The sequence below is a fragment of the Corvus moneduloides genome, chromosome 4 (assembly GCF_009650955.1).
Source record: "Corvus moneduloides isolate bCorMon1 chromosome 4, bCorMon1.pri, whole genome shotgun sequence".
Taxonomy (NCBI): domain Eukaryota; kingdom Metazoa; phylum Chordata; class Aves; order Passeriformes; family Corvidae; genus Corvus; species Corvus moneduloides.
The window spans coordinates 24,703,109-24,727,158 of record NC_045479.1 but is presented as its reverse complement, the minus strand read 5'-3'; the positions used below and the strand labels follow the sequence as shown (position 1 = coordinate 24,727,158).

The 24,050-nt window shown below is 46.6% G+C and overlaps 1 protein-coding gene across 4 annotated transcripts in view; it reads right to left on the bottom strand.

Moving 5' to 3' along the window:
• Positions 1 to 23,676, bottom strand: part of SGSM3 (small G protein signaling modulator 3) — a 29,014-nt gene extending 5,338 nt beyond the window's left edge. Inside the window, exons 1-16 of one of the 4 annotated variants that reach the window (XM_032107161.1) lie at positions 23,585 to 23,676; positions 22,746 to 22,795; positions 14,092 to 14,169; positions 12,748 to 12,833; positions 11,507 to 11,573; positions 9,889 to 10,097; positions 9,637 to 9,744; positions 8,685 to 8,828; positions 8,105 to 8,300; positions 7,752 to 7,897; positions 6,619 to 6,846; positions 5,684 to 5,738; positions 1,945 to 2,072; positions 1,485 to 1,640; positions 894 to 948; positions 423 to 472 (exon numbers count right to left, since the gene is read on the bottom strand). In XM_032107161.1, the coding sequence (XP_031963052.1) occupies positions 423 to 472; positions 894 to 948; positions 1,485 to 1,640; positions 1,945 to 2,072; positions 5,684 to 5,738; positions 6,619 to 6,846; positions 7,752 to 7,897; positions 8,105 to 8,300; positions 8,685 to 8,828; positions 9,637 to 9,744; positions 9,889 to 10,097; positions 11,507 to 11,573; positions 12,748 to 12,833; positions 14,092 to 14,098 (1,635 nt within the window). In that variant the 5' untranslated portion in view covers positions 14,099 to 14,169; positions 22,746 to 22,795; positions 23,585 to 23,676. Of the gene's footprint in view, positions 1 to 422; positions 473 to 893; positions 949 to 1,484; positions 1,641 to 1,944; positions 2,073 to 5,683; positions 5,739 to 6,618; positions 6,847 to 7,751; positions 7,898 to 8,104; positions 8,301 to 8,684; positions 8,829 to 9,636; positions 9,745 to 9,888; positions 10,098 to 11,506; positions 11,574 to 12,747; positions 12,834 to 14,091; positions 14,170 to 16,190; positions 16,388 to 22,745; positions 22,796 to 22,951; positions 23,053 to 23,584 lie in introns of those variants that run through there. The other 3 variants (XM_032107162.1, XM_032107165.1, XM_032107164.1) reach the window with 3 other exon arrangements.
• Between the last annotated feature and the right edge of the window lie 374 nt (positions 23,677 to 24,050).

Sequence of the window (24,050 nt, the reverse complement as noted above, 5' to 3'; positions counted from 1 at the left end):
GAGACTTTACTGTCATGGTCACAAAGCATGAGCAGGATCCATAGGTACAGCCTCAAAGGAGGAAAAGAACACAGGCAGCTGGGAGCAGACAGAAACACTGCCCAATAGGATCCTCCTGCTTCTCTCCCTGCTGCTTTCTCAGCTTTCATCTCTACGGTCCTTGCAACCCCAGGCATTCCACACAGGTGCCCCTGGCAGCCCTCTGGGACCCTCATTCACTGCTTGGTCAGCATGAGGAAGTTGAGCAAACAGGCTTAGGAAGATAAGCTGCCTGATCACATCACAAAGCACTCAATGGCCAGAGAAAGCAAACAGACTGAAGGAGGGAAATCTGTGGCTCTTTTCAACTGTGTTTTTTTCAGTTATGACACAACCCTTTTTTTAATGTGGGGTTTTTTGTAGTTGTGGGGTTTTTTAAGTACCTCTTTACTCCGCTCATCCAAGATCTCCACAAATTTTGCAGGAAACCAACCTACAAAGAGTGAACAAAGAGATAAGCCTGACAAAGATACTGAGAAATCCTTACACAAAGCCCAGTGGGAGCTGAGAATAAATCAGAGTTCATAGGGCCCAACCCCAAAGAAGGAAGCAAGCAGCCTCAAAATCACAATAATTAAGGCAGCTGCACGAGAAAGTCAACTGCAGGGCACTGCCCACATGCAGCAGTGGTGACATGCACCCAACCACCCCGTGCCAGGAGGATGAGGCCTAAACTTGCCGTTTGCAAGAAGTAACCAGGTCACTGCTGCATGACTGCTCTCATACATTTCCTTTGTCCCTGGCAGATACTCTGGGTGCCTGGCACACCCTTTGCTGCCAGAGCAGTTGTTTTAGATGAATGGATGCTCTGCATCTGGCCCCACACTCCCCAGTGCAACACATCCTGTTCTCACCTCTCAGTCCATTCAGCTCTCCCACCCAACAGTGCTCATCCTTCTGGGAAATGATCTGAAAAAGAGGAAAATGCCAGCTGAAGAGGTTGCAGTGGCAGGTGGGGTACAGCTGCCTGGCTTTATGTCCACAATGAGGAACTGCTTTCTTCTCAACTGCTTTGTCACAGTTCTCTTCTCACATGGCCCAGGGCCTTCAAGGGGACAAAGCTAATGCAAACATCCTGTTCTCCCCAATTCCAGATGGGATGCTCACAGTTAAATGTAAATGGATGCTTTTACAGTCTTACCACAATTCAGTGTGCAGTGTTAAACAGGGACTTGGGTTGGACCAAATCCATGTTTTGCACATCTGTACAGCAGCCAGGAAAGGGACTTTGTGGTGGCAGCGAGAACGACCCACAAGACAACACTCACAGAAACACACTGCCTCATCCCCAGGCAGCCCCCAGGAGCACCAGCTGTTTCTCCTGGGCTCCCAACTGGGCTCTGAGCTTATCTTCTCCCTTCTTTCCCTGCAGGAGAGGTAGTGCAATCCCCCAAACAAGCTGGGTCTGCATTTCCCCCCGGTGCCTGTCCCCTCGGCTGACACACCGTGATGATGTCGTTCTTGCGGAAGCCCAGCTCATCGTCATCGTGGCGCTCAAAATCCAGCAGTGCCTTGGCTCGGCGGCGCCGGTTACGGGAACAGGCCACGTAGTTCTCGTGGTCCCGCTGGTGGCTCTCCATGCTGTAGTCCGGGGTCAGATCCTAGCAGGCATGCACATAAGAGCAGAGAGGAATGAAAAGCCACAGGTGACTCCCAGCTATCTGCCAAAGCTTGCCTGCCCCTGTTCCCAACTTTTTTCCTGCTCCTAGCCAGCAGACAACTTCCCAGCACAGCCCTCCTCCACCAGGAATGGGTTAAGCAAGCCTCACCCTCAAGCCATTACACCTGGCATGTTCTTTCTCAAGCCCACACTTCAGGAGCATTTGAACAGCCCTGTTCTGTGGTGGACACTCAAAACCAATGCCTGGAGCACACAGCAGTGCAGATCCAGCTGTTTCCACTCACAATGCTGCAGTTCTTGGGATCCACACACTGGAAGTGCCGTGCCACCTGGAGAATGGCCTCACGCAGGTCAGCCACCAGCTCTGTCTGCTTGATGTTCTTGGCTTTCAGTGCCTCCAGATCATCATCCCCTGGTGGAACCCACGCAGCCAGAGGGAAGGCCAAGGAAGGAAAACAAGTACGTGGTATTTACTTTTTGTTACCATTAGAAATTACTGGTTCTGAAGAAACCAAAAAAGCCTAACCGGAAGTACCTAGACTAAGGCAAGTACTTACTGCCAATCTATTCAATAACATAAATAGCAAATACCAATTTGGCTGCATTGAATTTTAAGGAGATGGTACTTCAAACCACACATGGAACTGGGATATGTCATCTTTGATCTGTCTGGGAAACTCAGTATATCAAGCTACTACTTTAGAGAAGTGTCTACAATATATAGTCAGCTGAAGTGTGGCACACAAGGCTGGAGAACTTGCAGTAATCCTGTTCAACTGAAATTATCTTGAAATTGAATCAGCTTTTGGTGGAACTACTTCTGATATTTGTATAACTCACAGGCTGAGAACACATTCTTCACTGAGTCTTGGAAAAGATTTGAAAAACCAAGTCAGCCCACTTTCCTGTCCCAGTTGTGAAGTCAGAGCTACAAGAGCAAAGCCACCACCTGCTTTAGACCAACCTCCTTAGGAACCACGCTTCAAAGGTTTGGGGTGTATAAAAATGGTCATGAGCCAAAGTAAAAGTTACCAAAGCATCTTTCAACTATCACTAATCCCCCCAGGGTTTTGACAGCCTACGTCTATTACTTTATGCAGAAGGATACCTGATGGGATGGATTCTTTAGACAGTTAATGTATCTGAATGCCTTACACACTGGGTACATGATGTTTGGGAACAATGAACCATTTGCTTCTTTTTCTAAAAAAATCCTTTTGTATTAAATTCAAAGTGTACTTTCATATATCTATTTTTGCTCTCACCACAATATACTGAAGATGTGGTAGCTGGATTAACAAAATGAACATTTAAATAAACGTATTTTTCACTGAACTCCAATGTTTATACAAACACAGCTTTTATTCAGGAGCCAAGAAAATCACTGGCTAGCAAATTAGTACCCTGCTTATCTTCTAGCAGCATTATAGAAAACAATATGAATAGAGCGTGGCCTGAGCTACAGCTGCTGCAACAGCTATATACACATTAAGCTTCTGCTAATTGAAAAGTTATTAACAGTATCTTTTAATCATGTGATCCTAATTAAAAAGACCCAAACTTTAGGAGCGTATATAGAAGCACAAAATTAGATTTAAAATTATTTTTATAATTGTTTTCTTTGCTACATTAAATTATTTGAGATACATCGGATACACAGAGCTTAACAGAAAACTGAACTTTGCTTCTGGACTAGAAAAATTGTGGGGCACAGTTGCTCCCAGTCCAAGCAATAAAAAAATAAGAAAATCTCCCCCTCTGTGTCCAGGGGTAGGATACAGAGCATGCAAGAACTCTTACTATTCAGAGATGCAAAGATTGCAGGTAGGTGAGCACATAGATGTCGGGGATTCCCAGAAATTTCACGCTGCTAAAATAGAATGCAACTAGAGAAGAAACTAAACCACAGCCACAGCCACACTAGCTCTGTGGGCTCCTCTCATTTACATAGATCATTGATTCTTTCTGTCATCTCTCAGTCCCATCTGGCCAAAATACCAGGCTCTTCCCTCTGTTCTCAGATCAATCCTACCCAAACACAAGCAGGAGACATGGGAAGCAAGTTCCACACTCTCCCACGTTAGAGTGGACACGGTACAGCGGAAGGCAGCTGGCATGTCCCCCAGCCTCACCTCACTGCACTCAACACGTACACTTTCAAACTTCAACACGTACATTTCCAAACAGGAAACCAGTGCATGATCAGCCACACGTGAGGAGGCTCTACTTTGAGCCTTCAAAGGCTGACGAGCTGCACAGCTCTGCACAGGATGAGCTCTACTGCATTCCCTTGGTGCAATGCCCACACAACAGGAAAACACATCTGGCACACTCTGCTCTCCACCAAATTACCTTTTGTTATTTCTTTCTATTCCTGCATTGGAAATCTGGTTCAACTCCTTGAATCTCAGCTGGAGAAAGCCCTGACCAACCTGATCTAGCATGAGCAAGAGTCTGGCTTCGAGCAGGAGCTGTTGGAATACAGACGCTGAGAGGTCTCTTCTAAACAGTGCTCCTGTGATTCTATGACTCCTGTCCAAGTTACTACCACGTCTGAATTCAATCGAAGAAGAATTAAGCTCTGGGTAAATTCTCATTCCCTCCCAGATGAGGGCTAAGTACCAGTTCTAAGCAGTAACTATCACAGGCAGCAGACTTTACATTTAGGATGGATGGATTGTCAGTTCACAGTAGAGGGTGAATTTATCACACCCAAGCTTTCCTTCCTCTCACTTGGGCTGAATTTTTCCATTGTGGTCAACTGCTGCAGGATGACAACTTCTCAGTTTTAACCAACACTTTAAATATAAAGAATAATGTAGGTAAAAAACATGATGGTCATTGTACAGAAGCGCCACTAAAATGAGAAAACCCTATCAATTATCTTGGTTCTGCCACTGATATATTTTGAAGCTTGAACTTAAAGTTTATCTTTGTGCATGTGTATAACTCATTATCACCTCCATAAAAATACTCAAACACAGTCAAGGAGACTGAGACACAAGAAAGGTGCATGTGGCAGCCAAGTTCCTGCCAGTTCAGTCTGTACCGACTGTATGATAACATTACATACAAAAGCTCTGAGTTTAGGTTGCACAAGCAACTTTCCTGTGTTTCTTCACTTCTGCATGCTTGACTTTACAGCATTATGAGTATTTTCTATGTAATGCTCTGTGCACTTGTAGGAAGCCTGTGACAGTATATCAGCTTCCTGGAGAACATAAGAAAAGCTGCTCTGTGGAAAGAACAGTAAAGCCCATTTTTAGATTTATTCAGGCCTTTCAACCGCAACAGGAACACAGTTTGAGCCCTGTAAATTCAGTATGTTGTCTTCTTCTGGAAAAACAATTCCTGTGGTGACATGTGGCAATTTCAAGAAAGCTAGCCAATTTCAAGTAAGGTGATGACAGTGAGGCTTACAGGAGAGAGGGCTCTCATGGAGTCAAGAAATAAGTTACTCTTAAACCCATGCAAAAGCTATTCTGACTATGCCCTTTCTGGACATACGCTGGCTTGGCTTGTAAGTGAAGAAAATTAAGAGTCAAAAGCATTCACAACATTGAACTCTCAGAATAAGTAAGGGAAAATAAAATGATGCTTTCATTTATAATTTTGATGGGTGACACACTAGACATCCTGTCCTGTCTCAGATCTTCAGAGATGCTCCTGAATTGAGCAGAGTAAGATCAGAAGTACCACATCCAGACTGTGGGCTGCAGAAGGTCTGCCAGAAAATGTGTTTGACCTTTTGGTCAGAGCAAAAAGGACATTACAGCTGGGCTGAGCTGCATTTGCTGCTGGTTACCATTCATGGACGGTCTAACCTAAAATTTACTTTCTGGGCTCAAATCAAAGAAAGCAAGTAATAAACTGCACTTCTTCCCTCTCATTCTTCAGTTCTGACTCCCTCCTCTCCAATCCCTCTGTCCCAATGTTTCCCTGCTTTGCCTGCTCCCCCCTCCGTCCTAAGCTGCTGTAGCCATCAACTACATCAACACATGAAAGGCGTGGGATTGTCCTTACCGAAAAGCAGAGAGGTGATGCCAGATTTCCTGCGCTGAGTCCTGCGCCGCACAATCTGAGGGAGAGGGAAGAGAGAGAACAAAGTGCACACATTAGGACAGATTTCAGAAATAAAATAAAGCAACCCTCCACACCAGTCAGCTCTGGGCAAGGGGTCCTGACAGCTACCTCTAGAAGGGGCAGGCCAGTGAAGAGGCAGTTTTAGACAAGAGTTGTTCTAGTCCTAAGACATTGAATCAGCTCTACTGCTTCATCTGCTCCAAGTGCAACAGGTTATTTATACCTTAATTATTACAAAGGCATAATTGAAGTCCAAGAATCAACCATGATCCATGTAAAAAATTTTAATTCTACTTCTATTTTTTGTCAAAAGCAGTTCCACATGTAATTGTGTATAAATTTCTAAGTGGATAGCTATTAAATTTTAGAACTGCCTGAGTGTCTTGTCTGCAACTGTGGATCTCAGTCCAAGATTAAACACAGGCACATTTTTAATTCAGCTTCTCAAAAGCAGCTGCTGCTGTTTTCTGACTCAACCTCTCAAGGTTATTTTAGCATACCAGTTTCTTACTAATGGATTAAACCCAGTTCCTACTCTCTGTGTGCTTCAAGCAAATTCTGCCAAAAGCATATGTTGTTTCTTTAAGTTTCCATTAATGAAATGCATCACGTATCATCATAACTCTCATGAATAATAATTACAATCATTGCCAATATCCCTTTCATCTGGGGATTTATCAACAAGGACAGATCTGGCACCATTTAATTGGTATAGAACTTCCAAATACATTTTCTCCACTGGATAATGATTACCCTGGACCCAAAAATCCTCCCAAACAGGAAGACCTCTTGCTCACAAACCGTAATTGGGTGGGAATACATAAGGGAATGGTAAAAAGGGAGCAGCAGAGGCAGGTGGGACTCTGTGCACTCACTTTGGATAGATTGTTGACAGTGGTGCTGGTGTTGAGCAGCTGCCCCTGCTCAGCGATGAGGTAGGCCAGGTGTTTGCGGCGCTGGGTCTCCACCGCTACATCCGTCAGCGAGCTGGCCACGCGCATGGCCTCCCGCAGCAACACATCTGCGTCCTCAATCTGGCTCGGGATGTCTGACAGCGTGTTGAAGATCGAGGCAGAGTTCTCGGACTGGATCAGCTCATCCTCCTGCAACAACACAGTTATTTTTGCCTCATGGAGTGGTGAACACGACAGCTGTGCTCCTGAGGCTGCTAGATGCAGTTTTACATTCAGCGTACAGCCTGGGCAGGTACAACCAGAAAATTACATTAAAAAACCCTTCAGCAGGAAAAGTTCAAGCTACTTTTGAGAGGGGGACAGCATCTTTTACTACTCTACTGCCCTCTCCTCCCAGAATTCTAGCTGGGATTTCTTTGAATCACGGCACTCACCATTGAAAGGAAATCAAATCAGCACAGAAAACCAAACTCAAACCTATTCTGCACCAACCACTAGGACTGGTCATAGCAGGGATCTTGCTAGGGATAAGAGAATGGAAGCTGCACTCTGGAGCACCGACCATGTCAAATTGTGCTCCAACTTCCCCTTACTCCCAGCAAGATCATCCTTGTCCTTCACACAGCAAACTGAATACAAAACTGTTTTTCACACAAAAAAAGAAAAGATCAGGGCAGCCAAATCAAATGCAGTCAGGACAACGCTCATCTCTTAGAGCATTCAGCAGTGCCATCCAAAACTTCCCAGATGATCACAACTTCAGCTTCTCTCTCCTCCCAGACTGTGCAAAATCAAGAGGTATCTTGGTTCAGGTAAGATGGACTCTCAGGTTGGGATCTGGACTGATTAGAGGATGGCAGCTGATGAGGTTTAATTATGTGCCAACAAATGAGATATGCACAGGAAACAGCAATCTAATTTCTGTGAGGTGCCTTAGAAGTTTTTCACAGCCTCCCATTCTGAAGGCAGCAGGAAGTTGTCTTCCCTAACACACTTCCAAACCACATAGAGCAAGTGGATACAAAACCTTCTTGCCCCAAAATCTCAGTTAAACACTGAAGTACTATAAAGGAGGGAGAGGAGCTGGGAATTACCTTCATACTTAGCATGCCCAAAGTGACTTGGAACAGCACCAGAGAGCCCTCGTAGAAGAAGAGGTCCCAAATACGCAGCAGCAGCTTGATGTGGACAACACTAGCGAAAGAGGTGAGGAACCAGTGCAAGGTAATCAAGGAGAGCTCTGTGAACAGAGACATGGAAAATAATCACAACAGAAGAAGTCAGTCAATCAGTGAAGGTGGACTCTTCTAAGGGCTGTCCTCCATGCATTGCCTCCAGGGGCAGGAGGTTTGCTCCTCTCCCTGATGCTCCCCTTTGTGAAAAAAGAACTCTTTGTCTGCATCTCACCCCGGCAAGAAAAGCTATGGTTTCCAGGGCACACTTTTACCAATGTCATGCTCCTGAAGCAGCTTGTCCAGGCGGGGCAAGTACTGCACGATGAGCTGCCGCAGGACACGCTGGTCTGTCTGCACACCCATGAGGGTGGTGCTGAAGTAGGAGGCAGGAACCAATTCCTCGATGATAGCACACATCATCCAGAAGGCATCTTCCTCCTCCAAGAAGAGCAGCAGAGAGGCAGCCACCTAGGATTTTGAAGGAAGAAAAACTGCATGTCCTAAGAGGAATAGAACTCTTTCCCCACTTTCTCACATGGAGAGATAGACCAGTATCTAAGTGACAAAAATCTTCCTTCTGCAGGAGCTCTCCTGCAATCTCCATTGAAGGGACTTCTCCTCAGTATAACTACTGCCCCCTCCCCAACAGATGAACCAAAGTCTTCCGTATCTTTGGATGTGTGATGCTACTCTGCTCTCCCCTCCTTAGGAAAAGTATTCCAGGTGGAAGGGATTTCTCTTCAGCTCATCTGGAGACCACAGTATCTGCCAGCACTACCTCAAATCATTCTCTGGTGTAGCAACCAGAGACAAACGGATCCCTGTCACAAAGACACTCTGAAAGCAGGTTACCATGCCAGTGCCCTGGCAATATCCAATGTCTGGGTAGAGCCAGGCAAGTCCCCGTAGTATCCTGCGCAGCCGTGGCACCCCGATGCTGTTCATGTTGGAGAAGCAGGCATTGCTGGGCATTGTGCGTAGCAAGTCCTTTTCAATCTGTCAGGCAGCCATAAACACGGACAGAGTCAGCTTGCAGCATCTGAAAAACTGCCTTCAGCTTTCTGCACTTCCACCTAGACCCCTGCCTCAGGGAACTCTGCCTTCCTACACCCACCTGTAAGTCCTCAGGCACCAAAGAAGGTGGCCCTGTCCAAGCACTTGAGGTCAGTTAAACAGCCTTCACTGACACGTGGGAAAATGCCAGCGCAGACAGTGACTTGCCGAATCCCTAGAAATACTTACCTAACTCAGACCCTAGTTTCACCACTGACAATAGTAAACACACACTAGTTGGGAATTTCATCTGCTTGGATTTCAAGCCTTCCCAACAAACGTATTCCAGAGAAAAACCAACAACCTGGCCAAATCTGTGAGGTCAAAGGAAGAGAGAAAACACCCTTTAACAGTCTTGTTGGTGTTTGGAAACTTTCTGTTTGGGGGAACAAAGACAAGCCCGGAAAGCAGCTGCCACAACCTCAACAGGGGTGCACCTGCCAGCCTTTCACCCTTCCCTTCCCTCAGGGAGTACCAGGATGTTTGCTGAGATGCAACTGCAGCATTGTTTTCTAGTCTACAAGTAGCATGGATCAAACCCTTTCCCCGCTGTCCTAGGAAAGAGCAGAGCTAAACAATTGCTATTCCAACAAAAACGAGGAGAAATATGCCCCACAGGATTAAGCTTTAGTAGGATTTAACCACACATCCTCCCAACTGCCCCTGCTGCAGGTGTCAGGCAGACACCCCGTCCCCCTCACACAGCAAATCTTGCCCTTCTTCCCACTCAGCACTAGGAAGTATCTCCTACCTGTTTGGCAGCAATGGTTTCATCATTAGAGCTGTTTTTCACGATATCCCGATATGACATCTCTGAGTTCCTCTTCTTCTGCAAAGCCCCTGAAAGGCGCATCCACAGCTGGGGGGACAAGGTGAACAGAGATACAAGTCACTCAGCCAGCCACAGAAGGCCATAATCTGGCACCCCCTCAACCAAGAGATCCCACTCCATGATCTCGTACTCTGGGCAGGAGTGCCTGCCCAGAACAGGCAGCACTCTCACCTGTGGCCTCATGCTATGTGGGATGCCAGCCAGCACCAGGGAGCGCAGCTTGTCTGAATGTGGCAGGGTGACTTCAATTTTGTCCCAGGTGAGGTCACCCACATCATGGTTGTGTGTGAATTCCAGATGAGCCTGCCACTTGAGCCTCTGCTGCGGCTCCTCCGTCAGAGGGACCCCCAAAAGCTTGCTGGAGTTTGGCTCAGCACCATCTGCTTCAGCAAAGGGAAGGGAAAGGAATGGAGACAAGTGAGAGAGGGAACAGGAGAGGAAATGAACACAAGGCGGGGTGGGGAACAGGATGGCCATCTGAAAAAAGCACATTCAAAACATTAATTTCTTCCAGTCAGAGCATGGAAAGGCAAAGGTTGGTTTCTAACTGCCTACTCCATGCAGCAATTTTTATGGTCATAAGCAAAAGGCTTGGGACCTTGAGAACTAAGCAGCTGTCAGCAGGCTTCTAGTCTCTACTTACTCATGATTTAGAGCACAGTGTGGCTGGAATTAAATAAGATCCTGGAAGCAGTTATCCTGCTGGGTTTTGTAAGGATCTGTAAATCAGGCTGACAAAAGCATAGCAAGCCTCAGAGCTGGAAAGCAGAAGCTATATGTTCATGGAAGTAATGAGGTGCAAAATGTTAACTCTGGGGATATTTAATCACCAAAAAAGCTTTAATAAGGACACTTCCAAATTCCCAATGAGAGAGCACCTTAACCTGAGGCTGGCTTCCCAAAATAGATACTTTCGCACAAGGACAGGTTTGACATAAGGCACTCTGTCCTGCATCATATAATACATCCCAATACTGTGCTCCAAATATTTCTGCTGATTTTATCATGCACAGGTCTACCAAATGCTCTGGCTGAAAGAAATCACTGTGTTCTGTCCTCATCTTCAGGTCACTGCTTCAAAGAGGATCCTCTATGACTCAAGGTGCCTCAGGGCACACACGCAAACAACTTCTCCCCTTACATTATATAGCCTGAGCCCTGGGAATGACCGACCCCAGAGCACATGAAACAATTCCTACATCTCCCACTCCTTTCTCTTCCTCTTTGCTAAGGCAGCCAGCTGTTGTAGTTCAATGCTCAGCTGCAATAGCACTCCATGCCTCCTTCTATGTGGTTGCCTGCCTCCATAGCTTGCAGAAAAACCAGGATGTAGGTTTTTCCCCTACAATTTACCCCACACTTTGCCGAGATGCTGAGGTGGGCAGAACATATCACCACTCACCTTGGTCATGAGTTTTTCAACAGACAACACATTTCACTGTGCCTGCTATGAGCCCTTGCAGTGCTACTGAACACAATGGAGATCCCACTGTGAACTGGGAAAGCTGCCCTTTCCCAGCATGCAGCTGCTAATGGAAATGGTAACTTCTCAACTTTTCTCCCTCTTACCCGTGGCACAAACGTAAGGGGATGGAAATGACTGCTGCATAGTCTATGCTCTGGACTTCCATAAGGCCAGCACGTCTAATGCACTTGATTACAAATGGTAGGATACAGAAACAGGTGGGTAGACAAGATCTAGTACAGGACAGTTGCAAAATCCCACCACATTTGAAAGCATGGGAAGGGCTGGACACAGTGCAGGTTGGAGGGACAGGACCAGTTTTACCTTCCTTGTCAACTCGGAAACCAAATTCATCGTAGCGGAACTCTGGCTGCTCGACGGATTCTTCTTTCTGGGAGATGTGAGGAAGGAAAACAGACATTTTCTGCAGTTTATCCCTGAATAACTGAACATAGACATGTGGATATTGCCCCATCCCACCACTATCCACACTGTGTCCTCTGAGCAACTAAAGCCCTTGGCCCTTTAATTTTTAAAGCCTTGCACTACAATTTCCAGCTGAGGAGATGTTGCATGCCATTCCCATTTTGACTTCTCCATGGAAAAAACCTACAGATTTTCCCAGCAGGACTTAAGCTCACCATCTTACGAAGATCAGAACTGCCCCCCTGGAGCAATAGGAAGCCCTCCTCATGGACTGAGGAATATACACACAGCAGCTGAAGTGGTCTTTATGGTCTGCATCACTAATACAGAGCAGTCCTTCCTGTTACCTCTGCACACACACTGCAAATTCAGCTTCCTGCACCACTCCATCTCCTGCCTGTTGCTCTCAAATTTCCTTTGAAAGGCAGTGGGCAAAACTGGGATTTGCACCTGTTAGGCAAGTCCAAATTAGAGGCCAAAGAAACTTAAGGTCCAGGACCCAAATCTCAACCTTCCTCATCTGTGCTCATGGTTGGCATTGGGGCGTATTGGGGGATACGCACTGGAGGTTACAACCAGGCTTTTTCCAGGAGTAAAAACCTACTGCTCTTTCCCCTTTCCCACAAGCCCACCTGTGCCTCCTGTGGGGACTCTCGCAAGCACTGCACCCAGGCAGCACCCAAGAAGCAAGAAGCACTGCCCACATAGCTTCACAAAAGGCTCTACTCTGCTTTCAGCAAACACTGCGGCTAAGTTACAAAATTCCACAGCTGCTTCCTTCCTTCCTGCTCTACCCACCTGGCAACAAGCTTGAGGCTAGCACTTCCTGCCATGCACAAGCCATCCAGAGTAGCTTGATGATGACAGAGGCTCCCTGAGGGTGTCAACATTTTTACAGTGGAGCAATAGTTGCAAAACAGCAGGGAAATAATTTACACAAGTTTCTTTGTACTCTGCAAGATCCTCTTGCAAGAGCCAGGATGCAACCACAAAACATGTGAAGTCCACAACCAAAGCACTGGAGGAAAAGTGCACCTCTCCCTCCTTTTCCCTGTGGCTTTCAGAGACCACCAGAAAACACCAGGATCCCTCTACTTTTGCAGAGCCAGAGAACATCCCCACCCTGCCCCACACTGTACCTGTGTGTATTTTGCCAGGATCTCCTGAGGCCAAATGCTGGGTGTGAGTGCTGAGAAGGGACCCCCAGCAGAGGGAGTGTGATGGCCTAAACAGAAAGAGATCAACACGTAGCAGTGAAAACCTGGAAGAACACCCTTGGTGTCAATACAGACTGTTCCAGCATGGGAAGGACTAACTCATCAGTTTGTTGCTACCGCTATTCTAGACACTGAGACAGCTCCCACTTCACCAAGGAAGCCAGTAATTTCAGATGGTTTTGTTCCTTATTATTGAGCAAAAGAGGCAAAAAAGCCAAATGGAGTTCCCTCTAAGAAAGTGATTCATAGGGAAGAGAAATAGTTCCATGGCATCATATGATCACTCACCTGCTTGGAAAAGCTCTGTGATCAGCAACAAGCCAGGGGAATCATCACCAAATAACTATTATTTTGCAGAAGTAAATGCCTCCTATGGACTAGCATCAGCAGCACTCCAGAGGTTCCCTGAAACTCTGTCACCCAGGTACCAGAATGGAAAATCAGAGTCCTCAGAAAGATGCTCAGCTGCTCCCTTTCTTCCCTGCCGGCTGGGATATTGTCAGACCATGTATAGAGAGCTGCAGCAATGAAAGTATGCCTATGATCTTGGTCTTTTGTGTTCAAGACAAGCACCCTTCCAGACTCGGCCAGAGTCCCAGTGAACAGCTTCCCTTGGAATACAAGCAGACATCAAGTATTGCAGTTGAAGCAGATAAACATGTCTCAAGTCTTCAACTGTTCTATCAGCAAGACAAAGGTTTACTTGGCTTTGAAGCATTGTCTTCCCCATGGTTATGTGCCCTGAAATAACCAGCTGGACCAGGAAGGAAGGCTTAGAAAAGAGTACAAGGTGGGAAAGCTGGCTTCTACATGAAGGAGAAGACCTAGTTTTAGTAAAGCTTGTATCTCAGCAGTCCACAACTGAACTCCAGTTATTCTTCAGCATTCTGCCTGCCCTAGAGCTACCACTGTACAGCAAAAATCTCTCACAGTCATTGTGAGCCACTCACTTTGGGGGAAATCTTGGGAGGAGAACAGAACCAAGCAAATCTTAATGAAAAATGGGGAAGGCAGACCACATTGCAACCTCCTTCTTCCTCTCTGTTCAATGGCTGAAAAAGCTTCTGTGTGGTAAAAGAAGGAACTGAGTTCACCCTGAGTGAAAAGGCTGCTGGGTCACAAAGTTTCCTCTCTCTCAATCTGACCAGAAAGTATGTTCATGTAAAGAATGGCTCTTGGACCCAGAAACCTTTGTAATGAAGTTTCAGCTGCAGACAGAGCAAGCAACCAAACGAGAAGATACTGCGGCCATTTCTGTGTGCTCACCTGACATCGCACTAGGCAAGGCTGAGTGGCACAGGTGTCAGCAGGTCCCAAAATGCTGTCCACAGAGGTGTTACATTCCTGTTATAAAAAGAAAAAAAGGGTGATGAGAGAATTCAATTAGCATCTAAGAACGTGGTGGGGGACTGACAGACCCCTCACACACAACTTCCTCACATGAAAATTAAATTCTTAAATATTTAAGTTCTACCCCCACAAAAAATAAATTCCAGAGAATTTATTGTGAAAATAACAGCATTGCTGATTGAAAGAATGTCAAAAACAAGTCAACTTTTACCACCTTTTCCACTGCACATTGTGAGTCCTGTATTTAATTATGTAAACTGAAAAAACACACCATACATCATCATTCTCTGAAGACATTAACCATGAAGAAGGGACAGGAATGGTGAAAAAGGTTTAAGAGGGTATCATTAGATGCAATAAGTCCAAAAGAGATTTTCAGAGCAGCACCAGGAATAAAGTGTGTAGGACTGTGGACAACTCCCTGAAGGATGTGGATGTGGACAAGATGCTATCAAGTACCTCTGCAATGAGTCTGGAACCAGGCTCCTCTGAACTAAATCAGGCAATAGAGCTCCCCTCCTTGCTTTCCTGACACTCGGTAACAGCAGATTTTTATGGGGATTTCTATGGGGATTTCCAGGAAAACAATGGAATATTTCAGTAATCAAAGAGAGAGATTCTGGACTTTTAAGATCAACCTTACAATTTGTGTGTGGGAGACAGCAAGAGCCACCTCTACCAAGCAGATAAAGACAGTGCTGGGATATATCAGTCACTCACACTTCCTTGGGAAAGAACCTGGGAGAAACTAACATTTGCACATCTAGGATGGTTTTTCCAGCTTCCCTTTTCAGTAAAGCTACTTGTAACTGTAAGGTGCTAAAAGGAGGAACCCCAGGGATTCATCCCACAAGCCCTATCCAAGTTGTTTCACAGTGCTGGTTAGTTCAAGGTTATATTGCCTTTGCATCTTAGTGAGCTTTCCAGTGAGCACTTGCAGCCAGGAAGTGACTTGCTAGAGCACTCCAAGATAAGCAGCTGTACAGCACTGCAAAAGCATAAAAAGCAGCTGTGTCCAGGAACACAAATGATAAGGTTTCCTCCTCACAGATTTAAACAGCTCTCTGCTGGAGAAAGGCCAGCATGGATGAACAGACACTCTGTTCCGTTCTGACACCAACTCTTAGGGCAAAAAGAATAACAAAGAAACAAACAAACAAATAAAATCTAACTTTTGTTTCTGAGAAGTAATGCTGTCCACAGGATGGTCAGTTGCATATCCACCAGTTCTGCAAACGTTTGTCTGTTCTTCCCATCACTCTAGTCCCATTTGTTCCCTTAGCACCAACTCTTCGGTTAGTAGTTGAAGACTTAACAATTACCAAATGAGCATCTGCATGCTTGTATTACTTGGGAACACACACAGTGTGCACCCCAAGCAGGTAAATTGGCAGACAACACTTACTTTCCTTTCAGCATCAGGTATTTTAATGCTTTTTTCACTGCCTTGCAACCATGGCTGTTCTGTTCCTGAGCCTGCAAGGTTCTTCTCCCCTGGCTGTTCTCAGCCCAGTTAACCCTGTTCCCAATGACTTTTATTAGGAATGCAGTTACCATGTGGTATGTCTGCCATGCTTCTCATTGCCTGTGCCCCGAATCCATCCTCAGTGCCTCAAGCCTGTGAGCAGGGATTCCCCTCAGCCATTATTAACCTTCACTGCATGCACAACCACTGCTGACCCAACCTGCTGCAGAGGAGCCAGGCCAAGGTGTCAGGCATGCGGCTGAGAAAAAAACCCATAATAAGGGAATTAACCACAGTGCTTGGAAACAGGAGAGCACTGAGTGAGTCTCTCCTTGTCCCAAGACAGGTGTAGCAGATGGAACACCTTCCCTTGTCCACGTCATCACACACTGGCCTCCGCCTTGCTGGGGATCACTCCCCTGCCTGCCCTCCTGTCCCTGACTTTACAGCACTGAACTTGGTGGGCAGGTTTTTCCTGCCCCTGGTTCCCATAGAAACCTTCCTGCAAGCACCCATCTGGGACAGAGCCCAGAGAGAGCGTGAGGCTTACCTTGCTGCTGGCGTGGTTGTGCAGAAGGGCAGGGTGAGAGGCATGAATCACACCAAGGGAAGGCTCCTGCTGTGGCACATGGAGACACTGCCCTGGGCACTGCCCACAGGGCCAGGTATCTCCAAGAGAAGGTGCTGAGACCACTATACCAGCCCTTCCAGCACCACAGGAACTGACACAGCCAGGCACCACCTAGTGCAAGCCAGGAGGAGGAGGAGGATATCTGGTATATGGGAATGACACAGTAAAGTCTTTCCTTTGACTGAGGGATATAAACCTAAAGCAACTCTCAAGCTCTCCTAGCCAGGAGATAGCAAGTAACAAAAAGCTTATGAAACCACATGTGTGAAATTGCTGTTATTTGCAGTGTACACATTTCTGAAAACAAGCAACAGTAAGAAATACAAAGGAAAAAACACATCAGATCCAACAAATATTAATGGCAACTCCCAAACCCTCAGTACTACAAAATTAAAACCAGTTCCACCCACACATTAAGGAGCATCTCCCAAGTTTAAAGGCAATTTAAGTTTCTTGTATTAAGCAATTTTGGCCACACCACAGGTAGTCTTCACATTTTGAAAGAAATGTACTTTTTGCTAAAATGCAAATGATACCTGTTATTCACAGATTTACTTTTTGAATTCAGAGTCCAAAACAAATCACACCACCACTGGTTCCAGCCTGCTAGAAGACAGGTGTAATGAATGTGTGTACCTGAAAAAGAAGACTGCGAAGGAAGCATGCAGTCAGCACCAGGAACAACCATTTGAAGAACTCTACCTGCAACACCTTTGTTGGAATTGCAAGCACACACCATGCAGGATTATATCCAATTAGTTTATTTTCCAGTGCAGGTGTCCTTTGGAAATTGATGTTTGCAAAGGAGTCTTGCAAATTTACTTCCGCTTGGCAATTCTGTGCCTCCTCTGGACACACTGGCTCTTCACCACAGCTGTAGTATGAGAGAATTACTTGGCTCCTGGCAAACACCAGATGGCAATCTCCTGCTGCCTGTGTTTTACTTGCTTGGCCTCTTTTGCCACATGATCTCCACCTAAGCCTCTGGTGGTAGGGCCTGGATGTGCTAAGCACAAAATGACGCTGTCTGGAGCCTTTCAGTAGGATCTTTATTTTGGGACAGAAGCTCCTTCCCAGGAGTGTTCTTCACCCACTGATTTTAGCAACAACAACAACAACAACAACAAAAGGATCCACCAAAAAGGCAACATACCTCTAGCAGACTGTGCAGAAGACAAACATTTTATCAAGCAATGTTTTTGTATCCTGAGAACTTTACAACCAGTAACTGTGCAGGAGCCTCCACTGAGTATCATCAGAAGGAGCAGAACAAGCATAATAATTCTTTCCAAAATAATTTTCATCCACTGTTACAAGAACTGCACCTCTGTTCTGATGGTTACAACACCTCTTCTGACAGTAAGCTCGCATGAGAAAAACTCCATTTTCCTTTACGTTTAATGAACAGAAAGCAACAGTGTATGCAGTAAATCCCACTGCCACCTCTGGACTGTCAGCTGGTATCCACTGCTCTCTATTCTCTTCCTTTATTAAGAAAAAAAGCTTTGGAAGAGAGAAAAGTGATTGAAAGTCACCGTAGCCATCAGGAGGCTATGCACTTAGGTGTAGTTCTAGAAGCCTCTTCCAGCTCAGCTTTTGAAATCCCAAGTAGATTGGATCCACTTTAACATCTCCCTCTCTCAGAAATCAGACAAAAGCTCTGCATGAATCAGGCAGTTCAATTTCATACTCTCACAACCAGAAAACTTACATTTTCCAAATTAAAATCCTGACTTGCTCAATGAAACATCCAAGGGAAACTCTGAGCAGGATGCCCTTGGCCTTCCTTCCCTTCCCCCATCAGTGTCTCCCTCAGGTCAGGCAAAGGCATATCCTGGAGCTGCAAATGCCATTAGTCCACAAGTCAATATTTGCTTTGCACACAGAGTCAGAAGAAAACTCCAACTTCACAAATACATAAGTGAGCAAAGCGCAGCCACATACCTGAGCAAGGGGCAGACAAGATGCAGGGAGTTCCTGGCCCTCGCACCCTGGCACTGGAAAAAATGCAGAATCCCACACAGACACTGACGCATCCCAGCTCCTGGTTAAGGAGTCAATATGGTGTTAGTGAACCTGGCTCATCCCAAACTTTTTGTGCAAGGCTTACAAACCACAACCACCCTCACACTGCTTTGGGTGTTGAGCAACACATACAAATGCAGGCCAGAGGTGCTGAGGTGGCCTTCATGCTTCCTCCCGACAACATGACTGGGAATGAAGAGCTGGGAACTTTAACTACCCTCAGCCCACTTCCGTGTGGCACTGGAAGTGAACCAGAGATACACCAAAAGCCTAGGACAGGTCTCAAAATGGGGATGCAAGACCCGGAGAGCACCAAGGGGGAAGCTTGGAGAGCCAGGTGGACAGGCAGGCAGGAGGGCAAGCTGCTCACAGGTTATGCCACTGACTCCAGAGGCACCACCCAGGACTCCAGTGCTGCCCAGTCACCAACTGGGATCATATACTGACAGCAGGAATGTTGCAGAGCAAAGTGTTTCCCCCCAGCTGCCTCAGGGCACTACTAAAGCAACAGAGACAGCAAAAGGTAAACTGGAACTCTGTGTCTCCTGCCATAAAGCACCTTGTAGATTCCTGGTCTCTTCGGAAATGTAATTCAGTGTAGAAATGTAACTAAAAGGTACTTCCATGCAACAGTTCTGCTCCTTGCACTGCTCAGTGTCCAGCAATGCCCACTGCAATGACAGGGAGAGCCCCAGTGGAGCTGAAGCTGCTGAACCATTGTCCTTACACAAAAGGAACAAAACAGTAACTTTCAGTTTTGTTCCCATTGCATCTCCATTTTGAAAATAAGGATGTGAAAAAGCGGAATCCTGCTTCCTACCGTTTATGCATTGGACAGACAGACCACAGATGGACTTCCTGATCACAGTTCAGTGTGTCAAATTTGTCTCAGAAACCCCCCTACGTAACACCTACTTATGTAGAATGCAGATGTCTCCTACATATCAGCAGGTATTTTATTCCCAGAGCAGAACTGCCTTTTATTTACCTGGTTAAAAGCAAAAAACACGCCAGCTAAGCATGAACCGCACCTCTGTGGAGAACCTCTTGTTAGCCAAGACCCTTGGGATCAGCGGAAAAGGAGGAGTTTCCCCTTTCCCAGTACTCCCATTATTTGAGTGGTGAAAAGATCCATGACAGGAATATAGAGTGCTTCTTGCAACTCACACAGGAGGATTACAATTGAGTACTGGAACAACAGTTTTGGGGGTTTTCTATCTGCATCAAATGAGGTTAGAAAAAAGAGGCCAGGATACAAACTAGCATGGTGTTCATCCTTTCTGCACTGCAAAATTCTCCTTGCTTCTAACACAGAGACAAGAAAACCTGTATGTGCCAAAAAAGGCAAGCCTGCAGTCACCCTAGTCTTCAAGACTTAGGGTAAAGGCAATTCCATGTTAGACACCACTATGCAAATATAAACCAAAGGTTTCTGATTAGTGTCTAAGGAGACCCCAAACATATCTTCCATGAGAGTCAAGTACTGCACAATAAATGGGCACTTTCACCCAAATAACCACAGTGCAGCGCCAGGGCACTTCTCTGCAGAGCTCTACAGAAATTCGTTTTCCCAAAAAATTTTCCAAAGACTTTTTTACCTTCTGGTCCATTGCAAGACTGCAAACTATTTATGAGATGTCTGTGGAAAGCAATCACAACTGCCCAGTTTCATTTGAATACAGAAGCTTGAAAGAAAATACTTCTGTTAGAGATGCAGGGCTGCACCCATCAAAGAAAGGCTGAAAGACACTACTGACAGTAGTGTCTTAAAGTCGGGTATTACGAAGTGTTTCGTCTCACACTCCTGTCCCAAGTGGTGACAAGCAATGCCATCAGAAGCTCTCTCCATCACCAGCCCCGTAGGCTCACACAGGGGGAAGCTTGATTCTCAAGCTGTCTCATCCTACTGCTTCCAGCAACAACGCAACAAGGGCCTGAAGAACAGCTCTTCCTTGATACAGCCTCAGAGGATTTGCAGAGGTTCAGCTGTCAGGGCTTGCTGTTACCTTGGTGAGGCACAGGAAAGGCTCGATTCAGGTCACTCTCCCGTAGCTCTGTTTTGTTACTATTTGCTCTGGTATTCGCAAAAAAAGTCAGATTCACTTTGCAGGACTCTAAGCAGGTCTCACTTTGTTTGGCTCCAGAAAATGGCCTTTTAAGGCAAGTATATCCCACAGTATTCAAAACTTTTCTCCTTTAGGGCTCTGTCTTTACAGGACTCAACTTTCTGAAGAGGTTAGTAACACTCAACACACCTCTCAGGACTGTTTGCAAAGCTCTTATCTAGCATGTCATGCTGGACTACTTAGATCTTGCTCCTGCAGAAATTTATATGCACAGATAACTTAAGAGGAAAAAAAGCAAAATATACAATGATTGTTAACACTTGTAACAAAACAAGACAAAACCTCTGATATTTCCTGATTCTGGGGATCAGGAAGATTTCTTCTCCAGAAAAAAAAAAGACTATCACGTTATGGACTTTTTCTCTCATCTCTGAATCATCAAATACTTCCCAGCCAGCAGTGACTGGGCAGTAACAACAGTTCTTGTAGTCATACTAATACCAATATACTCTCTTCTCTTCAACTATCTCAAAAATGTTGGCAAGACAACATCCTTCTCTTCCCTACCCTGTATCAACAGTAACACACTGACAAGTGAGATTTTCCCCAGCGCTCCCACATACTCACCCTGTGTAAGCTTTATGTACCAAAACCCTTGACCTTGTGATTAAAGAGTGGCACAGAAAGAAGTTTAGGCAAGTCTTTGTGTGGCTGAGGACACAAACCTGAAGTACCAACACCTCTCCATCTCTTAAGGGACACTTAGGACACTGCACTCACAACACAGAATGAAGCTGTTTGTTTACCTCCTCCTTCTGGACAGCTGCAAATTCTCTGTATCGTATCCATTTGAATTAGGGTAGGATCTAGAATAACCAGTGTGATACAGATCACCAGCAAGGGTCATTGCTGATTTAGCTAGAAGAGCTGTAGGACCACATACACCAAAATATAAAGCATCTGAACTTTACCACTGCAGATAAAGTTGCAATGCTCCTTAGGATTTATTTAAGTTTTCATTACTTCTGATGTGTAGGTGAGAAGTTTGCAATTAACAGTCGGGAAGAGGCATCATTCCAACCATTTCCAAGACAGTTATTGCCTCAAACATGGTATCACCAATTCCTTTGCCAAAGCATCCCAAATACCAAACATGGGAAACAATTTTGCAACACACAAATCAATTCACCAAGAATGGGACTAAGACTGGCAGCTCTCACACAGATCTCTTAACCAATAATCTCTACTGTTACCATGTCACCTTGGTAAGACACATTAATTTTTAAAAGCTAAATATTTTTATTATTTTCTGTTTTTTAAGATTGTCACGGTCCTTTAGAACACTGAGATTGGCAAAAGATCCCATCTTGTGGGAGGTGACAGGTTAAAAACACAGCATAGAAGAAAAACCTAAACAACATTAGCAGAGACCTCTAAAATTGAAGAATTATTTCAGTCCTGAGCAGGTGTGCAGCACTTTCCTCACCTCAACTCTATCACTCCCTGACCAGTGCAATTCCTCCAGAAATATGCCCCTCCTCTGCTGCCCCTCAGGGATTCCCTTCATCCTTCTTCAGAAGAAGAGTCACTATGAATGACATCCCACTAAGAATATCAAACCACATTATCAAAATATTATCATAGACAAGAATTAAGAAAGGCAGCACTTGTCATTTTAATCTGTTAAATACAGAATAAACATTGTATTAACATGACACAACCAGTCCCCACCCTGACCTCTTTAATTACATGTCATGCCTCTTCTCACCCTCTTCCTTTCCTTTTACTTCATGAATTCTCCAGCCTTTGTTTCTGCACAGGAACAGTCACACATACATTGTGTGAATCCAGAAATAAATAACGAAATTGAATTTTGTGTCAGTGGCTGTTTCTTTCCAGGCAACCACTCCAGACTCTGTAGCAGCTGAGAAACTATTCTAGAATTCAGATTATCCAGCAACTGTATTCTGATCAACAGCTCAGCAAAAGCACAGCAGTGCCCCACTCCTGCTAGCCTGACAGTTCCTTCTTGAGTGATTTTAAGACCTAGTCTTGCACTACTAAAACCCCACTGATCTTAATTCCAGTAAGACTGCTTCGCTCTCCCATCTATTTGCACTAAAGGATCCTCCATTTCTTCAAGACACTGCTATTACTTTATTCCCACTTCCCCCCTTAAAAAAAAAAAAATCACAGCAAGCCATGCAGAGTAGGGCTGAGACATCATGAGAAGGAAGCTATGACACCGCATAAACCCCCCCCACACCAACACTTAAACTGACTTCTTTAGAAGGGAAGTAGCTGCTTAAAATCAGGCATCCCTCAAAAAATTAGGAAGGAAGGAAAGCCGACACATAGGAAATTTTTTCTGTCCCGCCCTTACCAGTTCTGTGAAGAGACATCAAGAGCCGTCCCGGAGCCCACAGCCACTGCCTGCAACGAGATTAAAATCCGCGTGACTGTGGCTCTTCGCTCCCTCAGATTTACATCACTAGGTACGAAGAATTACATCTGCCTCCTGCTCTCCTTCTAACATTTATTACAGCTGACAATCACAGGGCCTGCAGCATGTCTATTTGTGCCCATTACCTAGAGCATACTGCCATATTTCCATCTCTGTTTCGTGACTGTTCCTTCCCCCCAGCCAGACAGGAGACAGACTGTCTCTCCTCTGGGGCACCTCCGAAAAGGCGCAGGCGTGGAGAGCAGACGAGTATGGCAGAGCAGGACCCCCGGGAGTCGCAACCACAGGCAGGAGAAGAGGCGGGTTAGAGGAGAGGCACGTCCCGGGGAGAGCCCAGCCGGGGGAAGCGGGGCGCAGGGAGAACGTGCCCCGGGCAGCCCTGACGGAGAAGCACAGCGTGAGTCACTCTCCGGAGCCAAACCCTGCGTCAGCGCGGCCGGGGCGCGGAGCCTTCCGCGGGCCGGGGGTCCCTCCCTGCTCCCCGGCCCCAGCCCGGCGAGCGGAGCCGCGGCCGCGCACCCCCGCCCCGCACACAGCCCCAGCAGCGGGGCCGCCCCGGCGGCCTCGGCCCCCGCTCCGTCCGAGGGGGGAGCAGAGCAGGGGGGTGCCGGGGTGAGGTGTGCGCGGGGGTCGCCGCACAGGTGGCGCAACCGCTCCTGGGGAGCCCCCCGGCGCGGGTGGAGGCGCAGGGCTGAGAGCCCCGGAGGGCGAGGGGCGGGTCCCCGCCAGCCCGGGCACGCACCTGGCCCGGCACCCACCTGCTGCCGCCACCGCCGTCCCCTCAGGGCGGGCGCCCGGCCCCAACCCGGCGGCCCCACACGCCGCTGCCGAGGCGCATGCGCGGGATGCGGGCGGCGGCGCGCGGCGCGGCGGGGGCTGTAGGCCGGGCAGGCGCGGAGAGGCACCGGGATGGCGCTGGTCAGCGCCGGCACGGGCTGCAGGGACATGCACCGAGTAGCCCAAAGTGTGATCTGGCCTCACGAAGCTGTCGCAAAATCACAGAATCAATTAGGTTGGAAAATCCTCTGAGGTCGTGGAGTGCAGCCTCTGACCGAACACCGCCTTGGCAGCCAGGCCATGGTACTGAGTGCCACGTCCAGTCTTCCCTTAAACGCCTCCAGGGACGGCGACTCCACCACCCTGTCTAATCACCCATTCTGTGAAATTCCCTTAAGGTCCAACCTGAACCTCCCCTGGTGCAGCTTAAGGCTATACCTTGTCCTG